This window comes from Arvicola amphibius, chromosome 3 (genome assembly GCF_903992535.2).
Source record: "Arvicola amphibius chromosome 3, mArvAmp1.2, whole genome shotgun sequence".
NCBI classification, from domain to species: domain Eukaryota; kingdom Metazoa; phylum Chordata; class Mammalia; order Rodentia; family Cricetidae; genus Arvicola; species Arvicola amphibius.
Genome location: NC_052049.1, coordinates 179,523,219 through 179,548,968, shown reverse-complemented (window position 1 = coordinate 179,548,968; position 25,750 = coordinate 179,523,219). Strand labels below are relative to the sequence as shown.

At 39.3% G+C, this 25,750-nt stretch overlaps 1 protein-coding gene across 5 annotated transcripts in view; it reads right to left on the bottom strand.

Annotated features, from left to right (window-relative positions):
* The window catches only part of Clasp2 (cytoplasmic linker associated protein 2), a 197,881-nt gene that overhangs the window by 37,525 nt on the left and 134,606 nt on the right, over positions 1 to 25,750 (bottom strand). For 3 of the 5 annotated variants that reach the window (XM_038321526.1, XM_038321528.1, XM_038321530.1), the window contains 4 exons: positions 20,691 to 20,797; positions 17,632 to 17,876; positions 15,814 to 15,877; positions 12,754 to 12,756 (listed from right to left, as the gene is read on the bottom strand). In XM_038321526.1, coding sequence (XP_038177454.1) covers positions 12,754 to 12,756; positions 15,814 to 15,877; positions 17,632 to 17,876; positions 20,691 to 20,797 — 419 coding nt within the window. The remainder of the gene's footprint in view (positions 1 to 12,753; positions 12,757 to 15,813; positions 15,878 to 17,631; positions 17,877 to 20,690; positions 20,798 to 25,750) is intronic. The other 2 variants (XM_038321527.1, XM_038321529.1) reach the window with 1 other exon arrangement.

The following is a 25,750-nucleotide window of genomic DNA, read 5'->3' as shown; positions in this document are numbered from 1 at the left end:
TTCTATGTAAGAGAAAATATTCCTAAGAATCATAGCCATGCAATACTAACACACGGCAGAATCAGAACAGGTGATTAAAACCAGGCTACTTTTGTTTTTTATGTGTTTGTATACCATATGCACACCTGGTGCCCAGAGAAGCCATAGGGCAGCAGATCTGGATATGGAGTTACAGAGGGTTGTGAGCTGCCTGATGTAGGCGATGGGAACGGAACCCAGGTTCTCTTGAAGGGCAGCCAGTGATCTTAACTGCCCAGTCATCTTTCCCCTCTTTGTCATTTTGAGATTCCTCTCTTACAGCCCAGATTGGGTTTGAATCTATTATGTCTTGGAAGAATGTCTTCAAGATACCCCTGACAACAGGCTGCTGGTTTACAGGAGTGCACCACCTCCACACCTAGTCTATGTAGGGCTGGGGACTGAACCCAGGGCTCTGCACACTTTACCAACCGAGCTTCATCTCCTGTTCCATTTAAAAAATTATTCAGTAATCTCAAAAGTAACTTTGCTAATTTAAAACTGCTTTATTTTCAATATTTTTGGAATGTACTTTATTTAGTTGTAATGGATTCTAGTTTTTGCCACTTATGTTAGGAAGATTCCTCTACTTAAAATTAGAACATCTGAAACTTGGTAAAAAGAAAATCCACCTTAGTTACTTTCTTAAGATGGTATGTATTTATGAAAGCAGCAATTATGACTACTTGGAAGTCTCCAGTGCTCTCTGCTCCCCAGGTGGTACCTACTCATTAATAATGCAGATCCCCACAACTCATACTTTTCCCCAAACTAAATCTCCAAAACTTGGTTTCAAAGCTGGCAGAGGGCTTCACTTAAACTCTTGTATGTTCTCCTATGGGCCTATTAGATTGTGAAAAGAATTCTGTTAGACCTAGTCTGTAGCAACTGCATGTATCTACCCTGGCACTCACTCTTCCTGGTTACCTGACAACTCTGGCAAGCAGCATACTGGAGCTGGTTTCACATCCCTCAACAAGTCATCTTACAGAGTCAGGGCTTGGTGGGAGGTGTCTAAGTTTTTAGAAGGTGCTGCGAGTTTGCTGGGCACTTGAGATCAGTCACAGGACCATTACAGAAATCAACCCAGTACAAGTAGGGCTTCTTTCTCTCCTGTAGCAGCTTTATGAGCTCTCAACTATTTCTTTTTAAGTCACTTTTATGTTGTTTTAATTGTTTCCTAGTTTCTGAGTGGTCCAACTATAAATTTTTAATAGTTGAAAATCTGTTCTGAAAATCTTACGTCATTTGGAAAGCCTAAGAATTTCATGTTCCACAGTGTGTTTTTTTTTTGGGTTGTTGGCTGAGTTGTAGCCACTATCTATCTATCTATCTATCTATCTATCTATCTATCTATCTATCTATCTATCTATCTATCTATCTATCTATCTATCTATCTTCATCTGTCACTGCCTTTTATGGAAATCTGACTTCCTCTACACTTAGGTTCTAATGAGCATTCCTAAGGACGCCTTCCTAAGTCCATGCCTCCTGTTCCATATCTTTTTTTTTTTGTTTGTTTGTTTTCAAGACAGGGTTTCTCTGTAGCTTTGGTGCTTGTCCTGGAACTAGCTCTTGTAGACCAGGCTGTCTCGAACTCACAGAGATCCACCTGTCTCTGCCTCCCAAGTACTGGGATTAAAGGTGTGCACCACCACTGCCCATATCTTGTTCTTGAGGTGTCTGCTACCTGACTCCCTACCTGACCCTCTGCTTACACCGCAGAGCAGGGCTTTTTCTTAAGTTCAGTATGATTGGGTTTTCTCTAGGTTGATGCTGCTTTCTTTAATTTCCCGTCTTTCCTTTTTATCTTCAAGAACAGCTCTTTTTGGCCTTCCCAAAGTCTGCTTACTAAACACTGGTATACAAAGTAAAGCCTCTGACCTTCAGGCCTAACTTTTTACTCTATTTCCTGTATACCAGGGTCACCAAATCATTTTTGTAACAGGACAGGTAATAAATGTCCAAGGCTTTCCTAGAAACTTCACAGACCTGTAATTTGTACCATGGCCATAGACATAAAATTAGTACAACTGTTTCAAAACAACTGTATTTACAAAACCAGACCTTGGGCAGATTTAGCCTTTAGGCTGTGTTTGTCAACTCATGCTTCTTTCTTACTTAAAATCACTGGAATGTTACTTTGATAGAAATAAAATCCTTACACATTCCCAGTTAGTGGGAATCGTCAACACTTCCTTCTAACCTCTCCAAATTGGCCTTGGAGCATCTAGCAACATGAACTCTGTCTCCCCTTCCATATATATTTCATAAAATTCCCACTTTCCTACAATTCTCTCACCTTCCACCATTTATACACAACATGTGAATCCCCAGAGTTTATCAAGAAGCTGCCTGGGCATAGTCACCCATTTTTCCTACATGAAACTTTTTCTTATATGTTTGTTTGAGACAGGCTCCTTTCATAGCCTTGGCTGGCCTAGAACTCACACAGATCCATTTGCTTTTGCTTCCCAAGTGCTGGGATTAAAGAACATATGCCATCACCTATTTGGAACTTATAATGTGACTAGCTACACATGATACTACTAGAATTTTTCTCAAATTACATTATCACTCTAACTAAAATATTATGTGCATTTTATTTATTTTTGAGCTAGGGTCTCACTAGGTTCCAGGATTTTGATTCAACCTATTTAATGTTGAGCACCCAAGGGTCTTTCGTTTGTATGTATGTTCACAGGAGTGTACATGTATACACCTGTATTTAAAGGTCAGAGGTCAACTTCGGGTGTCATTTTTTTAGGTGTTGTCCACTTTACTTTTCAGACAGAGTCTCTGGCCTGAAACCTACCAAACCGGCTAGAGTGTCTGGCCAGGAGACCTGCCTGCCTCTGTTTCTTCAACACTAAGACTGCAACTGTGCATCACCAGACTTAGCTTTTTAAAAGTGTGGGTTCTGGGACTGAACTCAGGTCCTTACGCATGCATTACCAGCTGAGCTAATGCTCTAGCCCCAAGATGAAATCTTACAATGTAGCCCAGGATGGCTTCAATTTCATAGCAATCCTCCTGACTCAAGATAATGCAAAGTCTACACTTTTACTTCACCCATAAATAAAATGCAGAGGTATGACTTACAGGCCACTGCATACAGAACTGTATTACTTGAAAACACATAATATATCCCATCACTGGTAATACTGACCACGCATGTACATATACCCACACATGTATGCATAACCGCAGTCCTAATATGTTGAAAAGGACACAAAACCTTTCCCAAGTGATTTTGCTCCCACAGAAAATGCATTTCAGATGTCAGTCAATATTGTCCCCTTTCTTCACCCATGAGTAATGTTATATGTTAATACAATGCAAGGAATAAAAATTATATTTCACAAATTGAAGTGCAGAATTAGTGGTTCATAACCACGGCTTACTTTTACAGAATGATATTAATAGAATATTAGAGAGTACCTGGGGGTGGTAAGGTAGAATTTTGTATTTTTTAAATAATCTTGAAGTTTGGGAATTATTTTAAACCTCCAATGGATCAATTTGATGTTTCACAACTGGAATTATTCAGGAAAGAATCAAATATTTGGCCTATTACAATTGAGGCAGTCTCTTTTTATGTAAACCTGCTTTATTTTAGGTGTGCCAGCCATTAAATTTGAAACAGAAGAACATAATGAAATTAGATCAATTAGTAGATTACAAAGCACATCTCCAAACAGAATGACAGTGTGCGTAACTGCGAATAGCATGTCGTGGATTGCAAAGGGTCCAACACTGCACCAACTCTTCAGGAGAGAAAACAGAGAAAACGGGTTAATTCCACAGTCATGCAGTAAAGTTAGCTTTTCTACAAATATTGAACCAACTTACTCTCTATTGAGAGTTCCAACACAGGGGACAGCATGCAAAAAGGAAAAAAGAAAAAAAAGAAAAACACACAAATTAGTCGCCATCAATGCAAAGATCCTGTATGGAAGAAAGAAAAAACACTAAAGAAAATAAAAGTGACAAATGCTTTTCAAAGTTTTATGAAAAAACTCAAAATAGTTTTAAAAACAAGAGTTAAATGAACAATATAGGAGAAGAACACACGATTTCTCTGTATGTCTGATTTATTTCCATGTTCAGGAAATTTAAGCAATAGGAAAAAGTTTTCTTCTTGCTTTCTAAAATATCTATCTATCTATCTATCTATCTACCCACCGACAAGGTCTCACTGTGTAGCTGTGGCTGTCCTGGAACTCACTATGTAGATCAGACTGGCATCGAACTCAGACCACAGTAAAAATACTTTTTTTTTTTTTTTTTTGCTATACATTCCACTATCCTTGAAACTTAACTTTTAGGAAAAAAGATCAACTGAACCTCACTTCCATTTGACAACAGTACCAATATTTGGCTCCAAACCACAGTATCTAGAACTCTTTTCCCATCTTCTCCCTGTCACAAGTTAGATGATTTCTGTGAAGTTTAAACAATAATTATTGTATGCAAGTAAAGACACGTATTACTATCACACTTCACATTCCTTGGGTAAGATGTGTTACCATCACCTGCTTCAAAGCAGAGCAGCCACCTGATCTGACTAGAAAGCTTGACAGAAGACACTCAACTAGTACAGCAGTAACAGGTGGTTTTTCCAAGGTTCAAAGGTCCCAGTTCGTGACACACACCCCAGTGAAGAGGGCACTTTCCAAAGAGTTCCATTATAGTCAAATGATTAAACCACACAGTTAACTTTTAGGACATGGCATCACTTATATTAGGAAGCTGGGGGGCGGGGCGAGCATGAGTCCACAACAGTAAAAATGAAAACTTGGGGGCCAGAGAGTGGTTCATCATGAGGACCTGAGTTCTGATTCCAGCACTCATGTAACAAGCTGGGTGTGGTCTTGCATGTACCTGTAATCTCACTGCTGTGGGGGAGGGGGATAAGAGACTCTGCAGGACTTGTCAGCTACCAGCCTTCTTTCTCTCTCTCTCTCTCTCTCTCTCTCTCTCTCTCTCTCTCTCTCTCTCTCTCTCTCTCTCTCTCTCTCAGGAAGATATACACATAAACCACACATATAAACACGCCACTCACACATAATAAAATTGAGAAAGCAGTCTCTAAAATCACTTGCTTTAAAGACATCACACCTGTTGTTCTAAAACTACTATGGTAAGAACCATACAAGAGATTTACCCTAAAAACTTTACATCATTAAAATCTTACAAGTTGGATACAAATAAGCTGTTGTACAGATTAATAGCTAAGACACACACTGCGAACAAGTACTGTATATAGAATAGAACTAACTATACTTGCTATTACTGTGTTGTAAAGTTCTTTTGTAAAACTATGAAAAATCTTTAAATGATGCACTTGGTGCCTTATGGTCTAAGTTCTTGTCATATATATACCACCTTAAGATCACTTATTCTCATACTGTGCAGGTAACTCTCTGTATATGCAGATTCCATGACCCAAGGATTCAACCTAATGTGGACTGAAAACACTGCAGGGTAGAAACTGTCTTTGTACTGAACACATGTATACTTAGTTTTTCTTTAATCACCCTTAAACAAGAAGACCTTAATATCTGCAGAAGATCACCCATGATAGATGCTGGGGGGAATGATCCATGAAATAAGGTTAACTTATCAAACTATAGAAAGACATCAAATGATTTCCATGTGCAAACTATACTTGCTACATTATATGAGTCCCAGGGAAAGTCCTGTATCAACTTCAACTGCATGCACTAAGAAAGAGGTCTTTTATGCTGGGCGGTGGTGGCGCACGCCTTTAATCCCAGCACTCGGGAGGCAGAGGCAGGCGGATCTCTGTGAGTTCGAGACCAGCCTGGTCTACAAGAGCTAGTTCCAGGACAGGCTCCAAAGCCACAGAGAAACCCTGTCTTGAAAAAACAAAAAAAAAAAAAAAAAAAAAAAAAAAAAAAAAAAAGAAAGAGGTCTTTTCTAGCGCCCCTTTCTGGGATGCTCCAAAGCACACTACAGCATGCCTGGTATTTTGGCTGGTCCAAATCCTTTGTCTAAACTTATTATGGGAAATGTTCTGGGAGCTGAAATTAGTAATCCGAGCTGGAGAAGTATGGGCTGTTGTTTATGACCTTGTTCTTGAAGTGTTCTCTTTCTGCTGGAGTCAAAATGTGGTTTCAAAGTCAGACAAAAGCAAGAATGACCTTCATTCTCAAGGCAGCTATCTACTGTCTAAAGTTCACAGTCAGACTGATCTAAACCTAAGAGCACATGGGGTAACTCGCCATCCATGTCATGACACATGGTATCTCCTAAGTGCCTTTGTGGGGTTTTATACAGTTTCCACTCAGTGATCCTGCAAAACAAAGAGAACTGAGTTACAGATAAGACATTCTAATCCAGAACGGCCACCTAATCCAGGCTTGATGGAGAGGCACCATTTATACAGAGCCCTAAGGATGCAGTTTGGGAAAGAAAGAGAACTGTCCCAAATGGCACATTTCAAGCTATAAAGAAAAATGTACAGTACAACACAGGGAAGAAAGAAAGATTCAGGATGAGAGTGAGGAGGTGTGATGGCTAACTAGGCTGTCAACTTGGCTACACAAGTAATCAACTAAAACCCAAGCAGCTGGGCACACCTGCCTGTGTGTGTGGAGGGGGTTCTTGATTGGATCATTTGAGGTCAGAAGACCTGCCCTAAGTCTGGGTTACACCTTCTGGTGGCAGCCTACATAAACAGACATGGAAGAAGGAAGCTTTTGCTTTTCGCCTGCTTGCCCTCACTCTCCCTGCTAAGTCCTTCTATCCTGCTGGGGAGGCTGTCCTTCACTGGCAGTGGAACATACCTCTTCAGGATCCAACACAGCCAAAGACCAGCGGAGGCAGCCAGCCTCGGGGACTGAACAACTGCTGATGCTCGGCCTTTCTGTCACAGACAGCCACTGATGGACTACCAGCCTGTGAGTCACTCTAGTAGACCGCTTTCCTACAGAATCACTCTATCGGTTCTGTTCCTCTAGGGAACCCAAACTAATAAAGAGAATATAAACAATAACACCAGGTTTTGCTTGGATATTTCTTAAAGGTTTTAAGATGGTTGCACACACTGTGGCAGATAATTTAAGTACAGGAGGTGTGTGTGTGTGTGCGCGCGCGCGTGCATGTGCACGCAATTGGTAAAGAATATCTTCAATTAGCAGTGAGAATGGAGAGACATTCAGAGGCAGAGAAAAAGGGAGCAGTAGTTTTACAGTAATGTAAATTCCTGAGTTGAGTAGTCACATGGGGGCAGTATAATCAAATGAGATCAAGAAGCACAAGAGGAAGAATGGGTAAGGCTGAGAACAGAGTCAGCCCTCTCCACCTCAGGATTCTGCATCTGTGCTTTAACCAACCACATGCTCAAAGTATTTGGGAAAAACTTTGAATCTATAACCTTGCACATTTCTCTATAATTTTCTAAATAATACAATTTTATAATCAGTTACAATGTATTTACATTAGGTGTTATGTGGTGGTTCAAGACTTTAATCTCAATACCCAAGAAGCAGAGGCATGAGGATATCTGTGAGTTCTGAGTCTGAGGCCAGCTTGATTTTTACAAAAGAGTTCTAGGTCAGCTAGTCTACATAGGAAGACACACATACATGCAATTCAAATAATAAACAATTAAATAATAAAGTGTAAAATGAAAGGAGGATCTAGGTACAACACTCTACCCAACAACGTGAGTAAAACAGGCAGAAGTAGGCTGTGAGAACAAGAGTAAAGGAAATGGGCACAAGGCAGCGAGGAATTTAGCAGAGAAGAAAATACTATTTTCTCATCCTAGCCACAGTCCATTAAATGGTAGAAAAAGAACCTCCAAATACAAAACAGATTCAAAATGAAGTTGAGTAACAGTAAACAAAGTCAAACAGTATATTTCCCCCTTCAATACCCCTAACCTTCAGTCAGTTAACCTTCATGATCTGAAAATACAGGTTTCTGGGGGCTAGAGAGATGACTCAGTAGTTTAACAGCACTGAGTATGAAGCAGGTCTGGTTGTGTGTGCCTTTAATCCCAGCACTTGAGGCAGAGGCAGAAGTCAGTGGATCTCAAGTTTGAGGCCAACCAAGGCTACATAGTGAGATCCTATCTCCAGAAACAAACCACCACTACCACCACCACCAAAACACTGACTGCTCTTCCAGAAGACCCATGTTCAATTTCCACCACACACGGTAGTTTCAGACCTCTTTTGCCACTAGGCTTGCACATGCAGACATGTAGTCTAAACATTCATACACTTTAAATAAAGTAAGTGTAAATATTTTTTCTTAAAGAAAAGATGCTGTCAAAAAAGGGGAGGGATCCTAGATACTCTATAGATATGCTGAAAGTGAGAAGTCTATCTACTATTTTAGTAATATGATGATATAATTAATAAAAAAACCACAAATCAAATCCAGGTATTTATGACTCAGCACAACGTGGGTATATGTCTGATTTATTCTGAATGAATTACTTTACTAGTACAGCTAATGGAAAGTCATCAAATAAAATTAAAAACCTTATTCCGGGCGGTGGTGGTACAGCGTTTAATTCTAGCACTCAGGAGATAGAGGCAGGTGGATTTCTTTGAGTTCAAGGCCAGAACTGGTCTGGTATACAAACGAGCTGCAGGACAACCAGGGATACACATAGAAACACTGTCTTAAAAAATCTAAAAACAAACAAAAAACCCTTCTTATTACATTTGTCTTTACTCAACTGAATTCAAAACAAAAGTGGGGGCTGACTGAGAAGCAAAGGACAATGGCGCTGGGCTCTGATTCTTCTGCATGGACGGGCTCTGTGGGAGCCTTCTCAGCTTGGTTGATCACCTTCCTGGACCTGGGGGGAGTTGGGAGGACCTTGGACTTAGCATAGAGTGGGGAACCCTGATGGCTCCTTGGCCTTGAGAGGGAGGGAGGGGAGGTATGGGTGGAGGGAAGGGGAGGGAAGGGGGAGAAGGAGGGGAGGGAAGGGGGAGGAGGAGCGAAGGGAGGGGGGAGGAGGAGGGAAGGAGATGGAAATTTTTAAATATAAAAAAAAAATAAACCATGAGAAAAAAAAAAAAAAGAAACCATCCTTATCAAACAAGTGCAGGCGGATGGGTCTTTCAGAATTGTATGTTGGGGACAGAACTAGTTTAGTGACTAAAAGCACTTTTTGCTCTTGCAGAGGACCTGGGTTCAATTCCCAGTATCAACACTTACAATCACCTGTAATGATAGTTCCAGGTAATTTGACACCTTCTCCTAACTCAGTGATCACTAGACATACCCCGGGTGCACAAATATGCACGCAGGCAAACACTCATACACATAATAAATTGATTAAAAATTGAGAATTCTGCCGGGGGATGGTGGCGCACGCCTTTAATCCCAGCACTCGGGAGGCAGAGGCAGGCAGATCTCTGAGTTCGAGGCCAGCGTGGTCTACAAGAGCTAGTTCCAGGACAGGCTCTAGAAACTACAGGGAAACCCTGTCTCAAAAAACAAAACAAAACAAACAAACAAAAATTGAGAATTCTATGTTATTATAAAACCCTAGGACAAAAGCCCACAGGTGATACTTCTGACCGGTTCCAGGGGTGTGGAGCCACCCCTGCTCAGTTCTGCGTATTATGCTCAGTTCAGTTCTCTAACCAATGTCAAACACAGCTCTTCTATTTGATCTTTAATAATTACTATTATTTATTTCTTTATTTGTGCGTGTGGTTAGTTACATGCTACAGGTCACATGTGGAGATCATAGGACAACTTTAGTAAGCCAATTTTCTCCTCCTGTATGTGTGTTCTAGGAATCAAATTCAGACTGTCAGGTTTGGCAGTAAACACCTTCAGACACTAAGCCATTTTACAGACCCATCTATTTGATCGTTTAAAGTGTTTCTCTTTATCACTGCAAAGATCCCGGCATCTAACTAAAATTCTATTACCGTGAAAGGAAGAGCCAAAAATTATAACCGTAAGAAATAATTTGGTCTTGGTGGTAGTAACATTGTAATTTTAATACTTTTGAAAGCTGAGTACCCTATAAATTAAGATGTTGTCTAATAAAAACAAAGGTCTGTAGAAGGAACGGTGGGCTGCGTCCCACCACCCAGCTAGCTTTACCCAAAATAATTACACAGAAACTGTATTCTTTTAAAACACTGCCTGGCCCATAGTTTCAGCCTCTTATTGGCTAATTCTCACATCTTCCTTTAACCCATATTAGTGATCTGCATAGCACCACGAGGGGTGGCTTACCAGGAGAGGTCTTAACCTGCGTCCATCTCAGAGAGGAGAAACATGGAGACTGCATATGGTGACTGCCTGAAGTGTCTCCCCACTCCTGCTACCCAGCATTCTGTTCTGTCTACTCCGCCTACCTAATTTTCTGTTTTCTTAAAGGGCCAACGCAGTTTTTTTTAATTAATAAAAGTAACACATAGACACTCCTCCATCGTACTATAAAGGATATGCTAAACAAACAAAAAGGGACGGAAAATACCCCCAGAAATAGATTGCATAATGCTTTATTAACCTTGAATTTTCTTAACGCTAATGAGAAAGGAACAACAGCGGCAGAAAGACATTGGATAATGGAAAAGTCTGCTGGACTAAATCAACCAATTTATTTCAAAGATGTGCTGACCTCTCAATGGAAGCCAGGAGATGTGCTACGTTGGGGAAGGGGTTTTGCTCTTGTTTCCACAGGAGAAGAAAAATTGTGGATACCATCAAAATTAATAAAAGTTCGATTTGAAGAGGAGAAACCTCTTGGAAAGGTGAAATGACAGCTCATCCACAATGATGATATTCATACAGGTGGTAAGAAAAACATATAGAATGGGGGCAGGGTTCTGTTCTTATCTCCACAGGTAAATATTCATCTTTGAAAAATTCAAGGGACCCTGGATGTTTGAATACTGACAGATGGAAAAATAACTGCCCAATAGGGATTATCAAGAAAACTGAATGGATTCTGTAAGTAGAATATACTAAATCATATTTCTAAATTTATAGAGCTGGTTTTGGAGTTGGACTCTGGCTCAGTCCCTCTCTAATTCCAAGCCTGTTGTTAAGAGGAAAACCCAGAGTTTCTGGAGTTTCTGTCTCATGTCAAGAGCCATGATATGGGACAGAAAGAAATATGAGTTTAGAAAACATCTTTGCTTTTCTTCATACCTCTCATACTTTTCACTGAACATATCATGTCTTTCATAGAATATATGTATGTCTGTATATGTCTATATGATTAATGTTTGAGCTTTTCACAGTGAACAATGAGTTTTTCCTGCAGTGACATTTGAAGTTTCCAGGAAGAAGATGGGGCCCCATAACAACAACTCCACCTGGTTGATATGACGTCATGATACTGATAGTGCTACTACAAGACTACAAGACCTGTTTTGGGTACCAGCTGCACAAGACAGTTCCAACTTGCTTATCTGAAATGGTGCACATCTTGTACAACATTCTGGCCAGACCTACACAAAATACTCAGAGACTATTTGCAATTTTAAAAGATATTGATCTTGGAATTTAACCATCATTTTACTTTCACAGGATCCCCCAGAAAGACGTCGCCCCCATGACAGCTGGAAGTAATTCTAGAGGACGACGTCCCCTCTCCCCGTAAAGTTTGTCCTTGGGTTTAGGGACATTATTTAAGGGTTGATTATAATTAGTATATGGCTGAGGGTTGTGGGGTTGGGGAAGGAATTTTATAAGCTCAGGGATCTTTTTGAAAAAAAAAAAAGAGGGATAATTGGATGATGGGATAATAGATATGTAATTGTGAGTTACTGTTTTTAGACAATTCTTGTATATTGATACAAGTTAAATTATATTGACTATTGTATGCATGCATGTTTCTACCTCTGTTTAAAACATTTATGTACTGTATATGTATATATATATATATATAGTATGTATTTACCATATTGCACTGTATATTTGTACACTGTTTATATTTGGAGGACATATTATCCTCATTTATTGCACAGTTGTTTATTGTCTTAGTCTTTAAGTTAGATAGGTATTGAGAATTATATAGATCAGTAGTCATCTATGTTTGTCATTTATAATTAGACTAATCAGGTTCGTTAGATAAAGAGATTATACTCAGAATAGATAGATAATCTTCAACCTCTTCAAAGAGCTGTAGAAAATGGCCTTTAATTTAACTCAGAGTTCCATGGTAGACAAATAATTTGGTAGTGAGACACAATTGCTCCTGGCAACACCAATCTATTCCCTAGAGAATGTTGAGCACCAAAGACACTCCACGTGGAGCCTTTCTTCTTGGCAGAACTGGCCTTTGGGCAAAGAAAAGCCCATACCTCAACCACTGACAGATACAGAGTATCCATAAATGGATAAACAGGACTGTCATATCCTGCCAAGACAGGGTAAGATAGTTCTGAAAAGTTTCTTGCCTTTGAAAATGGTATGTCAGTTACGTTAGGCCTTAGCCAAAGTTGGTTGCTTCAACGCTGCAAACGTGACTTTGGGTGATTGTCCAGGTAGCTAGTTGTCTCTGTGATTTGTTGTATGTTTTAGAAGTTGTTTGAATGCACTTCCTAATTACTCAGATAACATTATTTTCCTTCTCAGATCTTTGATGGGGTTGAAGACTATATAAATGTAGTTACTTTCCTCTCATGACTTGGCCAAATTATCTATTATACAAGACTTAAGCTAGTTAGAATAGGATATTTGTGCTTATTGTATATTTCATAGTAGGTTTAGAACTCTCTTACTTAAACAAAAGGGGGAGGTGTTGTGGGAGCTCCTTCTGCTCCTTCAGCCAATAGCCGCTGAGATACCAGCCCATTGGGGCGTGGTCTCTCTTTTTAAAAATTCGGCCACTTCCCTCCACTCGCTCTCTGGCTTCCGGCTCCGCTTCTGACGACTAGGCTCCCTTCCTGATTGCGCAGAGGGCTGTTGTCTGGGACGGTGATCTGTAAGTTTTTCCCCTTTAAATAAATAACCATTCTATTAATCATAATTCCAAACTGGTGTGGGATTGTTTGTGATTTACGCCATCAAAGGTCCATTCAGGAAATGGTCTTAATCTTTGGCTTATATTGTCAACTGAAATGATCAAAATTTAATGTTTACAATGCACAGAAACGTTTCCATTAAGCTAAGCACTACAGAAGTCATTAGTGGTAGCAATAGTAATACAGAAAGGTATGGTGGTTTGAATAAGGATGGCCCCCATATGCTTATATTGAATGCTTAGTCACCAGGGAGTAGGATTCTTTGAAAGAATTAGAAGGATGAGGAGGTGTGGCCCTGTTAGAGGAAGTATGTCACTGAGGATGGGCTTCGAGGTATCAAAGGCCCATGCCAGGCCCAGTGCAAATAGTGACAGTGTGGAGAAAATGTCCACTGCAGCTTTCTCCCGCCAGATGTTTATGGTCTAAGATTGTTCCCCTAACAGAGATTGCTTCTACCAAGATCAGCTACCTCTGCCTCCTTGTTCAGCTGTATACTATAAATGCTGGCTCCCTGTCCACCGTATGCAATGACCCTATTTCCTTTTTTAGTTGTACACAATAAACACAGAGCCTCCAGGGCAGCTTTTCCATCTAAGAGCCCAGCTACCCTGGCCCTAACTTTACATACTTTTGTCTGCAATGCTTTAATCTCCTAGACACTGCTTGTCTGAGTCCTGGTACTCAAGCCATGCAAGTATGCAGCACATTTACAATGGTGTGTGTCAGGGAAGCCAACATTTCACAGTATACATGATGACTTTACATACTTAACTAAATACATATTTTTTGAGACAGGGTCTCATGTAGCCCAGGCTGGCCTCAGCTTCACTATGTAGCTTATCTTGGCTTTCATCTGTCAAGTACTAGGATTACAAGTATGTGTCACCGAGCCCAGGACTAAATATATTTGATGAACATTAAAAACTGAAAATACCCAGAAAGCTTTTCTGAATTTTTTTCAAGTGTGAAGAATTGCTTTTACGGGTCAAACATTATTTTATGGTTTCTGTTAATAGCAAATTTTCTACAGTACTTTCTTTCAAGATAAGAATAATGGGGGGCTGGAGAGATGGCTCAGTGGTTAAGAGCCCTGACTGTTCTTCCAGAGGACCTGAGTTCAATTCCCAGCAACCACACGGTGGCTCAAACAATCTGTAATAAGATCTGGCACCCTCTACTGGCCTGCAGGCATACATGGAGAATGTTGTATACATAATAAATAAATAAAATCTTTAAAAAAAGATAATAATGCTAAAATTATCACAAAAGAAAGCTGAAATGAAATGTTAGAAACTTTTGCAACTTATCCCAATTATTCCTTACAAATAGCAAAATGTTCTGTTGTATGTGTGTGTGTTTACACATACATGTATGTGTATGATCATGTATATGTGTGAGCATATATGTGGAGGCCAGAGGCTAACCTCAGATGTTGTTTCCAGGGACCATTCACCTGCTTATTGAGACAACATCTCTCACTGGCAGGCTTGGCACTCACCATGCAGGCTAGGCTAACTGGCCAGTTGGCCAAAGGTATCTTCGTGGATCCACCTCACCACTCCAGTGTTGAGATCATAAGAGCATACCACCACTGCTGACACTTTCCCCCTTTTCTTTAGGATTTATTTTAACTTGTATGTGTGTATGCATGCAAAGGCATCCAAACCCCTGCAGCTGGAGTTACAGACGGCTATGAGCCGCCTGATATGGATTCTGAGACCTGAACCTGTATCCTTTGGAAGAGCAGCAAGTGCTTTTAACCACTCAGCTACTTCTCCAGCACCACAGCTGATATTTTATTTTTTAAAGGTTTTTGGTGTTTTGAGACAGAGTTTCTCTGTATAACAGTTCTGGCTGTCTTGGAACTCACTCTGTAGACTAGGTTGGCCTCAATTTCAAGAGATCAGTCTGCCGCTGTCTCCTGAGTGCTGGGCTTGAAGGTGTGCACCACTGCTGTCAGGCCTTACAGCTAACATTTTAAACCTGTTTCTAGTGGTAAAAATTCAGATCCTACCAAGCAACCAGCCTGCACAGCATTCTTAGACTAAATCCTAAGAGTTGAAATTACCTAGCAGTTACCTAGTTTGGCAGCAGCCCAAGAAGGGGGTACAGGGGAAGCCCACCAGGGGAGAAAAAAGGAAAATCTAGCCAGTAGGGCAGTGACTTCAGCTGCATGTCGCTCCAGCCTATGTTGGTGGCTGCAAAGACACAGGCAAGTGGCTTTTTTGTGAATTCGTACTCCAAAAGCTGGGTGTCAGATATAGCATGAATTCTAATTGGTCTTAATAAAGAAAACCCGGAGTAAGATAGTAGGGGGTGAAAGCTGAAGGATCAGAGAAGCAGAGCAGCCAGACACTAGAGATACCATTTACTTTTACCAGTGTTCAGACCAAAGGGACAATTCTGTCCTTAGACTGTCTCCTCAGATTGCATCTGAGCTTCTGCCTCCTCCCACCTTATAGTCCTCTCTCTGCTCAGCCATACCCCTTCCTGTCTCTACCTCCTTAAAGGTGTGGAACTCCCAAGAACTGGGATTAAAGGTGTGCGCCACCACCACCTGGCTTCTAGTGGCTTAGCTCTTCACTCTGATCTTCAGTCAAACTTTGTTAAAACGTAAACAAAATATCACTACAGTAACTACACCACCTCAATCTTACTTTGGAGAAACATGAATGAATGGATGCAAAAAACAATTTCTAAATTATGCATGATATGAAACAACTGTTATAGTTTTATAGTTTCGTTCTATTACTTTAATACTTTTTAAAATATCCCATAGGAACAAATAATCTTAAATACTACAACATACCTTGCCGTGAGGATCAGCAAACATTCTCGTGAAAATTTCACATAATCTTTTCAATTCAACTCGACTGCCAAAAAGAAAAAGGTTGATTAATATAATATATCGCTATAGGGTGAAGACATTATTTAAAAATAAGAGAGCCTACAACTAATTAAATTTACTAATAAAGACAACAAAAAGGTTATACAAAGTATTCCTCAAGATTGGGTAATGTGTGGCTTATCAGGCCAGGATAAATGTACAATTGTGAAATGTAGTAATAATTCTGCTACAGCCCACACTGCTTACGGTGACAGCAATGAGGGCAAGAACTGCATTTCATCAGCAGAATGTATAAGGAAACAAACTGTATGCAGGGACACACATGAGAATTTTATTAAATGTTACAATGTTTTCTTAAGTTCTACCTTTTTCCAAATTGCCCACTCTTTTCCATTTAAAATGACATGTTGCACCTACTACTCTTGATATTATGATTAAGTGCACTGAATCATGACATGATATGTATACCTAAAAATTATTAGGAATTATAAAAATAAACATTTATTTTAAAGCATGCATTCCTAATACATCTTAAAATGTATGAACTGAAAGTATATAAAATATCAATATTACTATTATCAAGTGAGAAAGCAGCTTTCTACACTTGTATTACACTAACACCCATGAATTACCCAAATCTGATTTTTTGGAGACAGTCTCCCTGGCTGGCCCTGAACTCATTATTTAGATCAAACTGGCCATAAACTCAGAGGTACAATTGCCTCTGCCTCCTAGAGTACTGGGATTAAAGGTATGTGCTTACTACATACCTAACCTGAAGTTGGGTTCTTAAGGAGTCAGCTATGTAGGTTTAAAACACAGTATCAACAAGGACAATGGAAGATGTAAGAATGAAGCACACTGAACCATTAAGAGAAGCACTCTAAGCCAGGCGGTGGTGGTGCACGCGCCTTTGAACTTAACACTTCAGAGGCAGAGGTAGATGCAGTTCTGTTCAAGACCAACCTGGTCTACAGAGTGAGTTTCAGGGTAGCGAGAGCTGTTACACAGAGAAACTCTGTCTCAAAATACAAACAAACAAATAAAAAATACTGTACCAACTCTATAATCACACCTTACTTATTCTGAATTCCAAAATTACTAAGATATTGACTTAACTTGTTTTGAATGAAGAGATTGCTTTGTTGTTTTTTCTTTCTAGACAGGGTTTCTTTGTGTAGCCCTGGTTGTCCTAAAATTAACTTTGCAGAAAAGGCTGGCCTTGAACTCAGAGATCTGCCTGCCTCTGACTCCCAAGTGCTGGGATTAAAGGCATACACCACCACCACCCGGCTAAGGTGTTTGATTTTTAAGTCTCTGTGTGGGTGCATTTTTCTGTGTGTGAATGTGGGCTCATGTGTGGAAGTCCTCTATTGCCAGTCTTTGCCTTCCATCTGAGACAGAGCCCCTCGTTTTGCTGCTGTGCACACCAGACAGCTGGTCTGAGTTTTAAGTTCTTCTCCTGTCTTGGCCTTCCATCTTTTCAAGGGAGCACTGGAATTATAGGGAACTACTGTGTTCAGTTTTACGTGGTTTCCGGGGATCCCGTACTCTAGCATAACAAGCACTTCATTCAGGAAGTCATGTCCTAAACCTGAAAGTTTGGCTTTACAATGATTCAGTAACTACAGCAAGAAATAACAGAAGTTTTAGTTATGACACTGGGAGCCCTGAAAGAGTATGGCTTGGGAAAACCTTTAACATAATTTCTGACACATTTCACAAAAACAAGTCAGAAGGAGATAGCCTGCTTGAAAAGTCTTTCATGACACGTCTCACCTTAGTGTTCTCTGGTTTTTTAACAAGTTCTGCAGACCCAGGAGGCCTTCTTTCCTTTCTGACCAATTGGAACTAGCACATCTGTTGAGGACTTCTGCCACATCTTCTGTCTGTCTCATGTAGGTAGGAATACTACCATTTCGAGAGCTATAGGAGCGTTCTGAACATGCGCTCGAAGCATCGCTGTTGGCATCATCATCTGAGTGCATTCCGTATGACTCATATCTTCTTCGAGCGGGTTTTTTCTGTTATATACAAGAACCACATTAGCAGTAGTTGCAAACATATGGGTATTTCATAGTGTTTACTCAACACAAAAGGACTGATTTCTGTCTTACATCAGTGGAGGGCATGCTGCTAACCATTGTAAAGTTAAAATGTCAATATCTAGTTTTTGTTCAGGAAGGACTTTAGAAGTTAGCAGAACATGAAACATTTAACTCTGAGAGGAGGACAAGAGAGGGTGGCTGTGTGCAACAGTCATGTCAAGTGGGAGATGCTCAAAAGTATAAGCTCTCTCCTTAGAATGGAAAAGTAAGAACAAACAATGTAAATAAAAACAGGAGTTGATAATAAGAAAATACCACCCTTTGAGGAGTAGAACCATGATTCCCTTATGCAAAACACCAGGCTCTTTCCTGTCTATACATATCCTCTTTTCTATTTCTCCTGCCATTTCCCACCCTTTGTTCTAACCTTCACGCTTTCAAGAGAAATAAAATACAAAGATGATGAGAAGTGCTATGCTCACTAAGATTTTTAGGAAGCAAGGTGCTTATGTGTCCCTAGAGTTTTCCCAATGTAATCTATGTCCTGTTGCTTATTCTGAATGAGAAAGCAGTTGAGGTTTGGACTTTCATTTCTTGACCCTAAGGTTTATAATTTATGTAACTGCCCAGTATGCCCTTCATATTAAAAGTGGCATGAGGTAGAGTAACTGTTCATTTGAGATTTTCCAGGAGAAACTGGAAAAAAAATGTATGGACTCTAATGCTTGGATTTGCCTGGGGAGAAGTGGAGCTAATGCCATGAAACACACAAAGTATAGTAGTAATCCAAAATTCCAAGCATCTACAAATACTCTAGTCTAAAATCCTAGAAACACACTATCTGAATATAAATAATCAAATGCTGTTACAAAGCTGCTGCCATTACTAACTCTCTCATACCGACCTAGAGACACTAACTCAATTTAGAATGACAATGTTTATTCAGGTGGGCTCCAGGACCAGTTCTATTAAAGACTCCGGAAGAAAAGACTCATCTCATGTATGAAACAAGTGGCACCTTCCCACGATACTCTGTTCAGTCAGTATCCCCCAGAGACATTACAGTGGAAGAGTAACAGATAGACAGCTCAAGGTTTATTACATCCACTGTACTTTCTTACAGATGACTATTATCTGTTTAGTTGATGAAGCAGAGAAAAAGTTATGATATCATAAGACGTCAGAAAATAGCAATGTCTATACCTTAGTCCGTATGTCTCCTAAGAGCTGAGAGCAGTCAATTTTTAAAGAGAGAAATTGAAAATAATGAAGAACATTTTGCTAAACAGCACAGTGAACTTGGAATTAACAACGTCCATGCATAGAAACATTCAGTTTTATAACATACAGATACCAAAGAATTGTTTATTTTCAGGTTTTATCTTTAATCTTGTCAGCATCCTTTAATTAAAAAAGAGACACCTAAGCTACAAAAACACTTCTATCAACAGTTTCCCAAAGAAACTCAAAATGTTCTTACTATTTATAGTCTTTTTGCCATTTCTAAATTTGGTTTAGTAGTTGAAAATTTTCCATAAAGTTGACAGTTACATCAGTGTTATGCAAATGATAAAAGTAGAATCCTTTTATAGTTCCAGGCTAGCAAGAACCACACATTGAGACCCGGTCTCAAACAAAACAAAACAAAACAAAAAAGCCAATGAGATACACAATATTACCAATGAATATTTTTAAAGTGTGTCTTTCACATCTACAGCCAAAAATATTTTAAGCCACACATTGGACTTCTAAATTTCAAAACAAAGCTGAAGGGCACAGAGTGCCAGCTTAGCGCTGCTTGCCTGGGATGCACAGGCTCGTGAACCAGAAGAACTAATTTCCAGGCAGAAATTCAGCATGAACAAGGCTGAGTCCAGTGCCAGTACCAATCCAAATACCCGACCCCCAAGGAGAAAACAAAGAAATACTCTGAAACAGAGGATTACTGGCATCATTATTTGAGTCACCTCGTTTTTAGTGCTAACAACTGAACTTTTTTTGTGCATGCAAGGTCAGCCCGCTACCATTCAGCTACACCCCTAACTGTAAGCCATAACTTGAAAGAGTCATAATGGACTGACTACGGAAGTTAACCAAATAAACAACTATCATTTCAAGTCTTCATAATTCATAATTTTACATGAAAACAGTGTATATACATTTGTGTATATACATATGGTATAAAGCATTCTTCCTACAACTACCCCAATCCTGTAGTGTTTTGTAATATATGGAGCATAAAGAACCAAAGAAACATCTTAAATAAATAATCATTCCAGGCATGGTGGTATGTGTCTTTAATTTCAGGACTCAGGAGGCCAAGGCAGGTGGAGTTCTATGAGTTCAAGCTCAGCAGGGTCTATGTAGAGAGTTCCCGGACTGCCATTACTGCATAGCAAAACCCTGTCTCCAAAACAAAGCAAACTCCTACAAACTCAAGGAGAAGATTAGCTTGAAATTACATGTTTGTAAGTATATATACAAATGTACCAATCTATTTGTCATACAGTCAGTACACTACAGTGCTTTAAACATTATATTATTATTATTAAAAACATCAAGATTTTTTGTTCATGACATCCAGTTAAGATTACTTGATCTGGCTTAAAATTCAGAATATTATTAAGGACTGATCATTAATGTACTACTTGGTTACTTATACCGCCTCCACTTTGTCTTCTTAGGTTTACTCTAGAATCTCTCATCCCTTCTCCCATACAGCAGAAGGCTCTCTCACAAACTAGTTTTGAATAGGAACATTTATAAAGATAGGAAAATAGAGAAAAGTACCAAGGCATCAGCTACTGCTTCCTCCACGTCGGAGCCTGTGTTCAGGACTCGCATGGCACTAACGGAGGATGACAATCGGCTTGACTGGCTGATCCCATATCCCGGACCTAGTTGACCAGAGAAAGAAGGAAAGCAGCCTTTAAATAGTCACAGATGTAATAATGCAAGGGTTGAGGGTGGGATTCAACTCTTACTAAGGGGGAAAGAAAAAAAACCAATGGGACAAAGCATTTTAAAAGCAATATTGTATTTTTTCTGGGCACAATGAGGTTTTGGTCAAGTAAAAGGGAAAAAAGCAATCAAAATGATTAACAAATGAGAAACAAATGTAAAGAACCACTGTTTACTTGGTAGAACAGGGAGACGATGGCTCTGCCAATACAAGCACGGCTCTCCAAATAAAGTGAACCATAACGTAACCCAGAACTATGAAGTCACACAGGCAACTCACCACAAGAAAAGCTCTAATTATAATCTCTCCTTCAGGATAAGCGATTTTATTCTTTAGCTGAAACAGACTGTTCAATAACCATTAAGTGACTACTATGTGCCCAATGGTCTGACATGTATAGACAAACTAGAGATGAATTCTCACCTGCCCACCAACTGTTTTGTATACTTCTGTTTACAATTAAAACACTTCATCCACCATTTTGGTTTTTTTTTTTTTTAAAACACACATATATAATAAAGATGAAGTACATAACTGAGAACATAAAACAATTCTATATTTAAAAAAATGACAGTTATACCAAAGATAAAAAAAAAAAGAAAGAGAGGAAGAAACAAACAAAAAACAATGCCCTCTGGCAGTTAGAAAAAATGCTAAGGGAGAATAGTTACTTTGGGGGGGGGGAATAAGTGATTTATTCTCTAGTAAATGAAATTTAAATAACACAAATTAACTTTAAAAATGAATAATATGTGATAAAAAAGAAAAAGGACAGGCTCTGAGATGAATGCAGAGATGATAGTGAAAATGTACTCATCCTTCACCTGAGGCCCCATACACATCGGGGGCGTAGAGGGCACCAGTGGATCTGGAATGGTGTCTGGAGGCTGGAATAACAGGACCATACAAACCTCATCTATCACCACAGAAACAAGGAATAGTGGCGGCACTACTGTCAGGCAAGGAGCGTCAGTTAACAGTGGTGTCACTCTTTCTATTTAATGATCAGAGTATCGCCACACATGGCAACTGAACATTAACTAGCACTGCAAGATCAAATACAAATTATACCTAAGTGGACAGACACAGGCCTGCAGGAGACAAAGAAGGCAAGTATTCAAATGGAGGGAAATGTCAAAAGTACAAGCATGAAAACGAAACAAAAACAAACACTTATAGTAAAAAAAAAACCACTATGGTAACTAATAATAATCTTATATTTTTTAATCTCAACACCCAGTGAGAGCTATTATTTCAATTATATAGGTCTGAGTTTTTGTGACCTTCCATACACACATTGAAATCCTGACCCCAAGTGTTAAAAGGTAGGTGGTGCCCCCAAGAGGCAATCCGGTCATGACAGCAAGGTACTCATAAAGGAGACTTCAGAGAGCTAAGCAGTTCCTTCTGCAGAGTACACTACCACAAGATCCATGAGCCAGAAGGGCCCTCAACAGACACTGAATGGCACCTTCATTTTGGGCATCTAAGCCTCCAGAACAGTGAGAATAAATCCTGGTAACTTAAAGTACTGAGTCTACAGCATGTTAGATAGGCAGGCAGACTAAGACAGATGGAATCGAGCACAGAGGCTGATTTATGTGGTAAAACCCACACCAATAAGTGAGATAACTCAGTACCTGTAGTCCTTCAAGACTTTTGTTTTCAATACTCATTTACTTGGCTTACATTAATGCATATTTTATTTATAACAGTGCATAGACTATTAGTTCTGCATTTGGTAACGGACTATTGAAAAATGTAAGCTTATGTGCATCAAAAAAGTATCAATAATCTCAATAAAACTCCTTAAAATTCTTTAATGAATCCCCCTAAACATCACTTTATAACCTAAACTTACCATACTTTTCACTTTAGATTCTCCATTCAGATTTTGACAGCGCATGAAGCTGATTCTTGTCTTACATCCAGAAATAAACAACCACGTAAATCATTTTTATGTTTAATGAAATATCTAGCTTTCATGTTAAGTTCATCCTCCTCAGTTATATTAGTGAGAGCTGTGAACTATTTTTGTAATAGGAATCACTTTTGCCTTTCCTACAGGACAGCCTTCATAAACAGTAAATTCATCAAAAAGACTGAGGGAAAGAAGGATTAGACAGAACAGAGCACACACAGATGGCTAGTAAGTACTGAAAGACACTACTCAGAAGCTAGCAGATAACTCTACTACTCAGTTTTAATATTATGGAAGGGAACAGTCTAAAATGGTGAGGAAAGATCTGAGCCATGATGTGGAAATGCCTTGTGGCTAAAAATCTTTGAAAACTTTTCAGGAGTCAACAGTCCCTTTGGTTCAAGACAATACATAGGCAACAGCACAACCGGTGGCTAAAATACAGATAAGTAAGGTATAAGACATATGGCTAGAGTGTACATAAGTAAGAGTTATCACGTGTGTGGCTACAATATATATAAGAGGTATCATGCACGTGCTTATAATATAGAACACTTTTCTTTGAATCTTGGTTCCTGAAAAGAATGAAAACGAAAGGGGTGAGTTCTAGAGAAGTGGGACTTTGTTCAGCTTTGACGTCTTGCGTTTTCAAACCTTCACACTGGCCTTGTGACATGGGGACTATTTGACAAGCTATAGCATCCATGTGTTGAGTATAAATATTCAAAGTTACAGAGGACAAAGATTCTAACAAGTCAGCACGTGTAGAAAGGACCACAGAGTATAAAGAAAACTGGAATGGTGAGGACAGCATAACCTTTGGCTTTTTACACCTGGGAAACAAACAGGCTCCCGAAAGCTGGGACTCAGCAAATGCCACCACAGGGGTTGCTGAGCAGTACTTTTATGTAGATAAAAGAATTCCGATAAAGACGTATTCCTGAAAACTGACCTAGGGATTGAAAAGTTGATTTAAAGATTTTAGCATCTTTATTCCAAACAGAAAGCTTCTTGAGAATCAGGAAATGCTGCCCGTAACAATAAATCTAAGTAACTTGTCAGATAGAAGCTTTAAAATTAATCTAGAATATTAAAGGCCTAGCTAGGTATGGTGGCATAATCCTGTAACCCCAGGACTCAGAAAAATGAGGCAGGAGGGTCAGGTGATTAAAGCTAGCCTACAGGTCAGCCTGAGCTATATAATATATAAGGTGGTCACAAAAAGACAACCACGTGGTGGCTCACAACCATCTGTAATGAGGTCTGGTGCCCTCTTCTGGCCTTCAGGCATACACAGAAACAGAATATTGTATACAGAATAAATAAATATTTTAAAAAAAAAAGACATCTTTCCTTAGGAAAGTGTTAAGAGAGGAAGATAGAGTTCAGTGGCAGGGCTCTTATCTAGAATGTGGAGGCTGATGGAGAAGGGTCATCTGTCTATGTATTACTTTCATTGGTTAATAAAGAAACTGCCTTGGCCCTTTAATAGGACAGGAAATTAGGTAGACGGAGTAGACAGAACAGAACGCTGGGAGGAAGAAGGCAGCGAGGCAGACGCCTCAGTCAGTCGCCATGCCTCTCCTCTCTGAGACAGATGCAGGTTAAGATTTCTCCTGGTAAGCTACCACCTCGTGTTGCTACAGGAGGCCACATTCAACTCCCAGTACCATACATTTCTTTAAAAAACAGAATTATTAACCACGGTTACAATTTTTGTTTTGTTGTTCTTGTTTTTCAAAGAGTATCTTGCTATGTTATAGGCTGGTCTCACACTTCTAGTGCCTATGCCTCCCTTACTGCAGGGATCACAGGTGTGTGTCACTGTGCCCAACTAACCATGCTCAACATTTTTTCCCCTTCCTTCCTTCGTTCCTTACTTCCCTTTGTTTCTCTCTCTCTCTTTCTCACTTTTTGTTTAGTTTTCTGACATTTTATTTAATTTTACATGCATGAATGTTTGCCTGAATATATGTCTATGATTCATGTGTGTACCTGGTACCCTTGCTGGTCAGAAAGGTGCTGGAGCCCTGGAACTGGAGTTAGTTATGAGTCACCATGTAGGTTCTAGGAGCTGAGGAAAAGCCAGTACCCTAACCTCTGACCATCTCTCCAGCCCCATGCTTACCTTTATTTTTTTTTAAACTGAAGTATTTGGCTATGTATTTCCTGCACTCTTATTGTGCAAGCTTAAAATGTGCAGGAAAACATTTCCTTTCAGTACAGTAACAGCATTATATAAATGCATACACCATTAAAATCTGAGCACCTGGACACCAGAGTGTAATCCCTGTTCGTTGGGGAAGTCGAGGGAGGAAATGAACACTCACAGCATGGTGATGGAAGGGTGGTGGCCATGGTAACTGAATGCTTGCAGTGGGCCCCAGTATCGCCTTTCAAGTATTCTGTTATGGTATACAAACTTTCAAACATTCCTAACTTTTACACTATTATTACACTATTACCCTTATTTTATAGAAAAGGAGATAAGGCATGAAAAGGGTACAGAGAGAAAGCAAAATACTCTGCTTCTCCGTCTTAAAAATCAATTAATACATTTATAATGGTGGCAAATATATTATTACAATCAAAGTTACAAGACAAACTATAAAAAGAAATAAGTTTCATTTCAGTGACATCTAAAGGCAAATAAGTATAAATACTATAAAAAGTCAATTCTTTCCTATGATGAAAGTTAACATGTTATTTTGTAGCTGTCATTCTAGAAGAGTATATTAAATAATCAAAGTTGAAGAGTTTTTTTTCTGCTTAAAAGGAATAAAATTTATTTAATCAAACTAGTCCATATTTCACTTGTAAGTAAATATTTAATATTTAAAATATGTTGTAATTCTCCAAGTTTTGAATTCAATCTTCCTTTTTAAAAATCTTTTTAGAGAGAAGTATATAGGTCAGGTTGGTCTCATTTATGATCTTGACTCAACCTTTCTACTGCAGAAATTAAAT